General features: G+C 57.4%; 1 protein-coding gene across 1 annotated transcript in view; it reads right to left on the bottom strand.

Annotated features, from left to right (window-relative positions):
• LOC109523042 (arf-GAP with GTPase, ANK repeat and PH domain-containing protein 2-like) overlaps positions 1 to 9,645 on the bottom strand; it is a 29,410-nt gene that overhangs the window by 804 nt on the left and 18,961 nt on the right. Inside the window, exons 6-18 of the mRNA XM_019881881.1 lie at positions 9,270 to 9,404; positions 9,087 to 9,205; positions 7,315 to 7,461; positions 7,098 to 7,172; positions 6,255 to 6,359; positions 4,909 to 5,086; positions 4,084 to 4,218; positions 3,394 to 3,453; positions 3,063 to 3,214; positions 2,645 to 2,735; positions 1,421 to 1,643; positions 662 to 917; positions 1 to 129 (exon numbers count right to left, since the gene is read on the bottom strand). Of these exons, the coding sequence (XP_019737440.1) occupies positions 1 to 129; positions 662 to 917; positions 1,421 to 1,643; positions 2,645 to 2,735; positions 3,063 to 3,214; positions 3,394 to 3,453; positions 4,084 to 4,218; positions 4,909 to 5,086; positions 6,255 to 6,359; positions 7,098 to 7,172; positions 7,315 to 7,461; positions 9,087 to 9,205; positions 9,270 to 9,404 (1,805 nt within the window). The remainder of the gene's footprint in view (positions 130 to 661; positions 918 to 1,420; positions 1,644 to 2,644; positions 2,736 to 3,062; positions 3,215 to 3,393; positions 3,454 to 4,083; positions 4,219 to 4,908; positions 5,087 to 6,254; positions 6,360 to 7,097; positions 7,173 to 7,314; positions 7,462 to 9,086; positions 9,206 to 9,269; positions 9,405 to 9,645) is intronic.

The following is a 9,645-nucleotide window of genomic DNA, read 5'->3' as shown; positions in this document are numbered from 1 at the left end:
GGGGGGGGACGTCTCGTCGGAGCAGCCGTGTTGGAGCAAAACATCGACGCAGCCTCCGCTCCCGACTTTTCTGGCCATCATCATGGCCGTCCGGCCCTGGCGGTCCCTCGCTTTCGCGTCCATTCCGTACTGCGGGCAGAGAAAGGACACGGCGTGACGTCGCTCCGGCGAGAGAGCGGCCCCACTCCTCTGAGCTACTCTTTTGCCCCCCCGCCCCCCTCCCGCGCCGCGGCACACGTCGGACGTCAGACGATTCTCACGGCGCGCCGGCGGCGCTCGACGCTCGGACGACCGGTGAGCTCAATCCCGGCCCGAACGCCACTCGGAGACCGACGCCGACAAGTTGACGGCTCGTCTCAAAAGAAGCGCTCGGCGGTTCGGCCGATCGCTCGAAAAAAGAAAGAAATACCAATTTTTAGGCCAATTAGGTGCAAGGACTGGATTAGAGTGTGCTCGTTTTTGCAACGTGGTAGCCTGAGAACAAGCAAAATAATTGACACCTTCAGAAGAAAAAAAAAAGCAAAGCAATCACCAGCACACCATAAGAGCAATTTGATGTGGTCTGTGATTGTTCCGAGTTCAAGTGTAGCGGAGCGTTGGGATCAGTCAAACGAAGGAGAGACGAGGAGGAGAAGAAGAAGAAGAAGAAGACGAGACGCACCCAGATGAGCAGTTGCGTCATGACCACGTCGCCCAGCTGACAGGCGGCGTGCAGGGCCGTGCCGGCGGGGGCGGGCTGAGCGTTGACGGCCTCCTTGCTGCTGTGGGCCAGCAGCAGGAGGAGGCGCGCCAGGTCTCGCTCGGTCACCGCCGAAAGCAGTCGCGCCGGCATGTCGCCGTCGTCCGCCCGCGGCCGCAGCGGCGGCACGAACGCCCGTTGTTCGTACTTGGCGCGGATCCACGACTCCCTCTCCTCCCTTTCAAAGAAAACAAACAAACAAGTCACGCGCCTCCGCCCGACCGCGATCGGCGCCGCTCGAGCCGGGTCGGGCGGGGCGCCCTCAATTGCAGGCCCATCGCAGGCGTCGAGACGCGCAAATAGGAAATACGGCGCAGCCTCGGGTCGCCGATGCAATTCCGCGAAGACGTTGCCCGACCCGAACGTTTCCGAGCCGAGGTCGTTTCCGTGGGCGGAAACGAGCGGGAGGGCGACGGCCGTGCCATCGACCTCATTTCGATCGCCGTCCGCTCAAAAACGAACACGGCGCCGCAAAGAAGTAGGCGAAGACGCAATCGCTGCGGCGGCTTCGCCATTTTCGCGGCGGTGACCGACGGCCCCAAACGGCCGCCGCCTCCCGCGCCGCAACCGAAAAGCCGCGCTGCGTGGCGGCTGCCGTCGCGGGCAAAAAAAGAAGAAGCGGCGCGTACGCGGCACGAGGAACGACATCCCCCGCCCGCGTCCGAGAGCGAGCGCACCCACCGTGAGGCGTTGGGCGCGGGCTTGGCCCTGCCCAGAGTGCGGCCCTCCCAGACGGCGTTGGCCGCGTGGTTGCCGATGGCGGCCAGCACTTGCGTGAGCTCCCCGGGCCAGTCGTCCAGGTCCAGCGAGCGCACCCGAGACAGGTGCGTGCCCAGGTTGCGGTGGATGCCGGAGCACTCGATGCAGATCAGCGCGCCCAGGTTGAGACTGGCCCAGGTGGGGTCTTCGGGGAGACAAAAGCGGCAGGGGTCAAAGCGCGCTTCCTCCTCGTCTTTTCGCCGCACGAAAGAAGTCGACGGCGGCGCCAAACACGAAATTTGCGTGCCGTGCCGAGCAAATGAGGAGCGAGTCCCTTTTCGCTCCGTCGGCATCCGTTTCTTTGCAACTTTGAAACCGCCGCCGAGGAGCCATCGGCGTTCCAATTGGGGGTCCCCAAGCTTTTGGAGAGCGAGAGCCACTTGGCGTGGAAGAAAGCGAGCGTGTCCTCTTTTCCGTACTTGACGATTTGAACGTCGGGAGCCCGACGGTGTTGGAGACGTGTCCCTCCCGCTCCCGGCAGGCTTTGCATTTGGCGACGGTCCTCCTCCTTTCTAGCGGCAGATCGCAACGTCCCGGCGCCGGCTGTCCGTGCTCCTCTGCCTGCCCGCCGCCCGCCCGCGTTGGTGACCCCCGTTCCGATCGGACGCTGATTTCAACAGATTTGGATTGGACCGTATTTGGGCGCCGTGGTCATTTTGCACCACCACGACGACGATCGTCATTTTCATCATCATCATCATATGTGACTTCGTTGGTCACGTTTAAGAATGAAGAATTAGCTTCAGCCGCAGGCGGATTTTTTTTTTTTTTACTTCAATAAGCTGGATGTTCCCAAGGGTAAAAGGATCCCATTCCCACTGGAAAGCCTTCCCAGATCAAATGTCAAAACAAAACATCTGCTCAACCTGATTTGCGCCGCAGGCAGATCTCCGAACGTTCCCAAAGATCCGTTCTCGCAATAAGGTCGACGGTACGGGGCGGCCAAAATACGCCGGGCCGGCTTGACCGACAGGCTTGCTTGGGTTTTTTTGCCCTTGACTTTCTCCCTCATGGCTGCTTTATCTTGAATTGAGAGCTGGGGTCGCAAGCGCTTTCTCACGGTGGGATCGGGCCAAGGCGATGGCCTTCTCCCACCCCGTCTTACCGCAGGCGGACGGACGGCCGGAGACGCACGCGAGCACTCACTTGGCGCTCGGCAGTCCACGCACAGGTCGTTGCCTTTGGCGTTCCGGATGGCCTGCAGCGCCACCGCCTCGCTCTGGCTGCTGCGTCGCGCCTGCACACGCGCGCACACAAAGACACACAGACGCACGCACGCACGCACACACGCACAGCTCAACGAAATGGCAAGGAGAGAGCGGCGCCGTGCCGTTTGCGCTTCGGCAAAAGGAGAAGGCCACGAGAGCGCGGCGGCGCTTTCACCTCTGCTTCCGCGTCATATCGCTCCCGTTTCAAATCGACTTTCCCCGGCGGAATGAATGGAATTGCCCCCCTCGCAAAAAAATCCCCCACCCACCCAACACGTTTGGAAACGTGTTCTTCCCACCCAAGGAGTCCACTGCTTTTTTTCCTAACCTTCCGCCTGGCGCGCAAGCGCACGCACCTTGTTTCTGCCGCTCTCGCACGACTGCAGGCTGGCCAGGATCTGGCTCTCGATGGCCAACACCCACGAGTCCCTCTCCTCCAGGCTGGGCGCCTCAAAGTGCCACGTCTGACCCGTAAACGACACCACGATGAAGTCGGCGTTTTCTTCATCTGGAAGGCAAACCACGCGCAAGTCAGCGAGCCGCGGCCTCCGCCGAGCCGTTTGGCATGCGCGCGTCAAAGACGGCAAGAAAGCCCGCGGCGCCGGGACGAGCCGCGCAAACGAGGACATCGAGATCGGCCACCGAGAGGTCGGTCAAACGGAGGAAACGCCTGGGCGCAAACGTTACCTGTCCTGTTAATGTTTCTCAAGCTACCAAAGCTCTTTAGCTTCCACATTTTGCGCTTGGCTGCAGAGCGAGAGACAAACGCAGAGGCACAAGACAAAAGCAGAGGAAGAAAGAGAGCGCAGATGTTAGAAATAGGCAGAGAAAGTCACCATCGCTTTGCAAGCATTTTGAGCCGGAGCCCATCCCGCCCCGCCCCGCCCCGCCCCGAGTGACTTTGGGACAGGAGGTAGGGTCCGCCCCGGACCGGTCGCCGGCGGGGAGACAAACGCGCGTTGGCAGCTAGGAGCCGGTTGGAGAAACCTGCGGCCTGGCGCTGGCCGGGTGGGTGGGTACCGGTTTCGAGGGACCCTGTCGAGGCGGCCGTCTTGAAATCGGGTTCGGGTTCGGCTACGCCGCGCGTCTCCGGTTGGATGGAAACGCCGGCGAGGCGGATAACTAGCTCGCCGCTCGCCGCTACGGTCGCCTTCGATGAGCCTCTGAAGAAAGCGTGACTCTGATCGGGGCCGCCGCCGCGCATAAATCGGACGCCCCTCATTGGGTGAAGGTTTTGGGGACCGCCAGGCGGGAAAAGCCGCGCGAGAATCGAGAAGAACGCCCAAAGAGCAGAGGAGCGTGCCGAGCGCCGGGCTACTCTCCCGTCCCAACGGATGCATGTTCAGCAGAAAGAGCTCCGCGAGGATGCCCGATTACCTTCGGCCTGCCCGACGGCTGCGTCTCCTTTTTGATTCATGCTTTTCTTCCTCCTGTTCTTCTTGCGGTCGCTCATCGGAGACGATTGGCCGGCGTCTTTTCCGGAAAACGGTCCGGACGCCCCCTCCGGGGCATCTGACAAGAGTGGGCGCAGGCGGTCACATCTTTCATCACAGAGGCGGCAAACATGCAGTGCCACTTTGGAATTTGACGGCCTCCGTTTGGAGAAGAAAACAAAAATCTTTCTCTCTTTTCTCCTGCTTACTTTGTCCTTCCTTTTGTTTTCAATCTCTGGCCACCCGTCCGCTCGTGGCTAGCTTGTCAAATGCCATCGATAAATACCGTAGGTGGCCCCATCAGACACAGATGGCAATACGCTCCTCGCAAACATCAAGACTCTCGATGCACGCTGCTCAAAAATCGACGTGGCGAGCAATGAGCGGGATATTCCCAGCAAAGGAAGGCCATTTCACGTCGCCGGCCGTGAGATTCAAGTGACAAAACGTTCTCTCCTCCTACTGAGGCTTCCCTTTCGAGGTCGAGTCAACTCGATATGTACGCGTGAAGATCGCCAACTCAAGTCTCAACGCTGTATTTGTCGTAAAAATGAGTCCTTTTCTTGGTTTCGTGTTTCATTTGACAGTCCGCTTCAATTGGTGCTGCTTCTTGCGAAGCGACTCGAATTGACCTGACCGCCACTGTCGAGTTTGAGCTCGCGAGTCCAAGGAGTACGAGAACTCAACTAGTACGCCATCCGATCTTTCGGGGCATCTTTGCTCCGCCGTCATTTGTGAGCCAATCGGAAGACGGAAAGGTCCTCGGTACCTGCGCCGGCGCCCTCAGCCGCCGCCGATTCCTTACTGAGCCCGTTGATGCCGGAGGAGGCGGGGGCCGCCGGCGAGGGGCCCGCCGGCGCCACGGCTCTCGGAGGACGCTTGCCGGGAACCTTCACCGTCACGCGCAGCAGGTCGATTTCCTTTCCGTGCGCGTTCTGCATGTAGTCCTGAAATGCGCAACGCAGTATTCAGTCGCTTTATTTTGTTTGGTCAAATATGGACGGGTGCATACGTGGATACGCACAAATATATGCCGACAGGTTCGGATTCTCGAGTAAGGGCTCATATTTGGGTTGTCCAATCTTTCCTTTCAACGGAATTTCCTTATGTGGGAAACGACTACAGTACATGTCCTTTATGAACACGCATGAGTGTGAACAAAATACACAAGCAATAAAATGCAAAAATATATGCTCCCAAAACTGTTTGGGACACAAAAACTGCAGCATACGGCGCAGGTATATGAACAAAATACAGTGTAACCAGACGCGTCACAAAAAGTAGGACTATTTGCTCAGAAATGCCACTCGGAACAGACCTGGTGGTTTACTGTTGTCGAACTGGACATCCCCTCGATCGCCACACAAGACGACAGCGTTGCTCGGCTGATGTCGCGCAAAGAACTTTTCAAGGCAGCCACGGGACGCTTCGTAGTCCTCGATGGCCAGAGTTCGCGCCATGGAACTCGCCTTCTCTCTCATTAGCGCTCCAGTTAGCGGAAGGTTTTGACCACGATTACGGGTACGGCGTTCCTGGAAACGTTCGTTTCCCCGACTTTGTGACGCCTTCCTTCATCAAGAGCACCAAGTGGAAGAAACGATTTTTGCCTCAAAAATGGAACGCTCTTTCTTGACGTTCAGTCGTGTTGCTCCTTTCATCCTTTCTTTGTATGTTGGAATCGAGTTCTCCAGCGGCCTCCCTTCTCACTCTGCCCACCTCGCCCTTTTAGAACTCGCCTCGCGGCGTACGTCAAATGTCATTTTAGCGCTTTGTTTTTTGGGGGGCTTTTTTGCCATGTCGCAGGCCGCTTAAGAAAACGGATGGCGGCTCGCAAATGGCCCCCCGGACTGAAGTTTGGACACCCCCGCCTGAGATGAAACGGACGGTATCGAGCAATTCATAATATTGCTTTTGTGTGGCGCCAAAGAGGAAAACCCCCCAAATGATCATCCTTTTTTGAAAAGGCTTGGAGGGCCGCCGCCGTGCAGCGTTTTGGACAATTGGAATCGCCGCTGACTTGATGACCGCAAGCCGCCGCCTCCACTTTCGAGAGGGTGAAGGTGAAGCGAAATGTGAGCGAAACGCCGATGCGCCGTCCGCGCGGTGTCTCCTTACACTGGAGCTGGAGTGGTAGCACAGCGTGCCGTTGGTGGACAGGGTGACGTATTTCTTCTTCCACTCCTTGTTCAGGGAGCTGCCGCTCCTCTTCCACAGGACGCTCTGCGGAAACACAACAAGCCCAAGCGGGCGATCGCTCGGCTGAAAAGTGGCCGCGGCCACAGCGCGAAAAGCGCGCCGGGAAGAGAAGAGCCTCCGCCGCAAATCCATTCCAGTTCCTTTGGTCAGATAAAACGAAAAACACGGTTCCGTTGTATTTCGCTTTGAAGTACAGTACTTTTTGTTTGTTTTAATACGTTTGACGAGGTGCACTTTTTATCGGACTTTTGGCTTCTCGCTACAATGTCACAGTGGCTTGCGCAACTGAATCAACTTGTTCGGCATAAAACTTGAGTCTTGTTCTTGAGGAGCCTTACCGGCGACTGTGTTTGAATGTTGGGCTTTGATCGCGATGCAGGACAGAGCCAAGATTTTTTTCATTTTATTTGTGCCGGCACTTGGCGTCAACATTTGGAGAACCGCCGACGCTTGAGACATTTTTATCCGTGACATGAAAACGGCCGACGGATCGGTCCATGGCCGGCGGTCATCCGGACTATTAGCGGCAGTCGTATCTTGACTCGCTTCGAACCTCGCGGCCAAACGTCGAGCTCACGTGAGGCCGATGGATGAAATGTGACAAATGCGGCGCGTTTCCCGGCCGAAAACCGAAGGAACATCTCCCACGCGACCGCCACGCTTCACCGTCAATTTGGCGGCCGCGCGGGAGCCGACGGCAGCCGACTTTGGGCGAGGGGCCGAAAGAATGAGCGCGACGCACGGACGAAGGCCGGCGCCAACCTGCTTGATGGGAAGGGCTCGAGCGGCGCCGGCGTCTCCTTTGGCATCGGCGGCTCTCTTGTCCGAGTCCCGGTTCTGAAAGACAAACGCAACGGCGGGAGTAGGCGCGACGCCCTTGCGACCCGCCCGAAGCGCGGCGACGCGCGGACACCGCTGGCGTGAAATGAGGACAAAGGCGTGAGATGGCGGCGAGCGGGCGCTCGGACGGCGGACTGACCTTGAAGAGCGAGGGTCTTCGGGGGATGCCCTTGAGGGAACGGGAGCCGCCGCCCCCCTCCCCGTGCGCCACCCTCAGCTCCCTGTGACCGAGCACGGGGGTGGAGGGGAGGGAGCAGGCGTAGCCGCCGCTCACGCCGTTACTGACCTGGGAGGAAAGGTCACAGGGTGCGGCGGCAGACGATGAGGATGGAGACGCTGAAGGTGGAATGTGACGCACGGTTCCCGCGTCTGAGAGGCAAAGTCCGAGACGCGGGCGCCCCAAACCGTCACCCCGCTTGGCAATTGACGACCGACACCCGCGTGTGGTCGCCCCTCCCCCGGTTCCACATGGCCAGCCTGCGGGCCGGCTAACTCACCGGTGACAGGACGTCAGGATTTCCGAGGAATGTCTTCGAAGTGATGATTTGACAATGGAAAGCGGGGACGTAACGATAGCGGCAGTATGGGCGTATTAAAATGGCCAACCATTTTGGCGCTGTCGTGTCATGAGGTGAAGGGCGGCGCCACTTGGAAGAAGGCCAAATAGTTTTCCGTTTGCGCAGGTCCGGCGCCTCCCGGTGGTTAGGTAGGAAGTGCGCTTGAATTTGAATGAAGCGTGTTTTGGCCACCCACACCAATGGGCGGGTGAAGAGGTTTGAGGAGCTCCACAAACGGAAAAGGAATCCGACGCGTCATCCGTGTTGTCAGCCAAACACGCGAAATACGGAGAAGATCAGGATACCGCTGAGCCAACGGCGGCACATGACAAGAAAATGACAGCCAGTACGATTTCTTTGTCACCGCTGTTATGTTTCCCCACCCCCCCCAAAATTATTTTTTTAATCGTCAACTTCCCCATAGTATCCTGATAATATTCGTATCGTGAGGGTCCTATGGTCAGAATATTGCATCGTGACCTTTGCAGATCATTGCGTCCCGAATGGAAAGACTTTCTCGACATGAAATGTGGCGTCCTTGCTACCTGGTCAAACCATTGTTCAGAACTACATGATCAGAGTTTTCATATTAATGAATCTGACTTCTTCTGAAATAAATAGATAGCAGGGGATAGGGACCGGGCCCAATCGCAAATCTGCAAAGAGTCGATGTGCATTAGAAGGCAGCATTTTTCACGGCCCCGCCCGTTTTGATCGGCGCCGTTGGACAGTCTGCGTTGGTGCGGCTGCGCGGATGGCTGCTGAAGTTGAGGATGAGGCGAGAGGAGCGCAGATGCGCATTTGGAACTGAGGGACGCCGCTTGGAATTGAGGCGGATTGACACGGGACAGGAGAAGTCAGCCAATCTCTTATTTGTCATTGGACGCCACGGCTTCTTGTTGACTTGGAAACTTAGCTTGGAGCGGACGTGTGCACATTTTGTGAGGATAAAGCCGATCAGAAAATGGATGGATGAAAATGAAAACATTTCTTTTTTGTTTTTTTTTTCCCAAACAAAATCTTGAAGCTTTTCCGTGAAAAGGTTCAAGACAAAAACGAAGGGAATTTGCAAATGTGAAACTGCAAATATGTGCGGGTCCACTGCACGTACGTTTGCAATTTGGGAGTTACTTTGTCAGTACCTCACTCGGTGCCCGGAAACATCATTTTGCCGTTGCCGTGCGATTCAGAGATCAAACTGCAGCAAAACGATTTGCCTAAGATCGGCCAATTCCCAAAGTGAGTCGCAGAAGCCCGCGAACGCTGGCGCAGGTTCGGTCTCGGGCTGAAGCGGTTTGGGTGAAAACAAACAAAAAATGAGGGTGCGGGACACCGCGCCGTGGGGGTTTCCAACCTGGCCAGGGAAGGAGGCCGATCCCGGCGTGGAACTTCCGGAGTGACTGGGAGAGTTGGGGAGAGACTTGCAGGCCAGCAGCGCCGCCTGCTTCTTCTGGGCCACGATTTTCTGGGCGGCTGGAGAAGAAAAGCGGGCGAGGCGTTTGGTCGCAGAGACTCGCGTACCGGCGGCCGGACTCACCCTCCGAGAACACTCGATCCACGTTGTAGCCGTAGGTGGCGCAGGTCTCGTAGAAGAGCGAGTGCCGCACGTCCACGCACAGCTGGCGGGCTCTTTGGTCCTCGATCACGCGCGGGTTGCTGCTGCTGATTTTATCTGAACGTGCAAACGTTCGCGTCAGCGCCGGGAGACCGCTACGTTTCTTTATGCCGAGGTACCGCTTTCACGAATGAAGTTATCAAATCCAGATTGCAGAAGAAAGAAATGGGAGTGTGAAAGTGGTTCTGCTCGACTGTCCAAAGGTTTGGAGTTGGAAGGGCTTCCCGCAAAAGGTCGCCTCTTGCCCAAAGTGGGCTGCAGCTCATCTGAGAAAATGGCAAACTGGTGGGGTTAACCC

Source organism: Hippocampus comes, unplaced genomic scaffold (genome assembly GCF_001891065.2).
Source record: "Hippocampus comes isolate QL1 unplaced genomic scaffold, H_comes_QL1_v1.1 scaffold475, whole genome shotgun sequence".
Lineage (NCBI taxonomy): Eukaryota > Metazoa > Chordata > Actinopteri > Syngnathiformes > Syngnathidae > Hippocampus > Hippocampus comes.
Note: the sequence above shows the minus strand (reverse complement) of the source record. Positions and strands in the feature narration are given on the sequence as shown.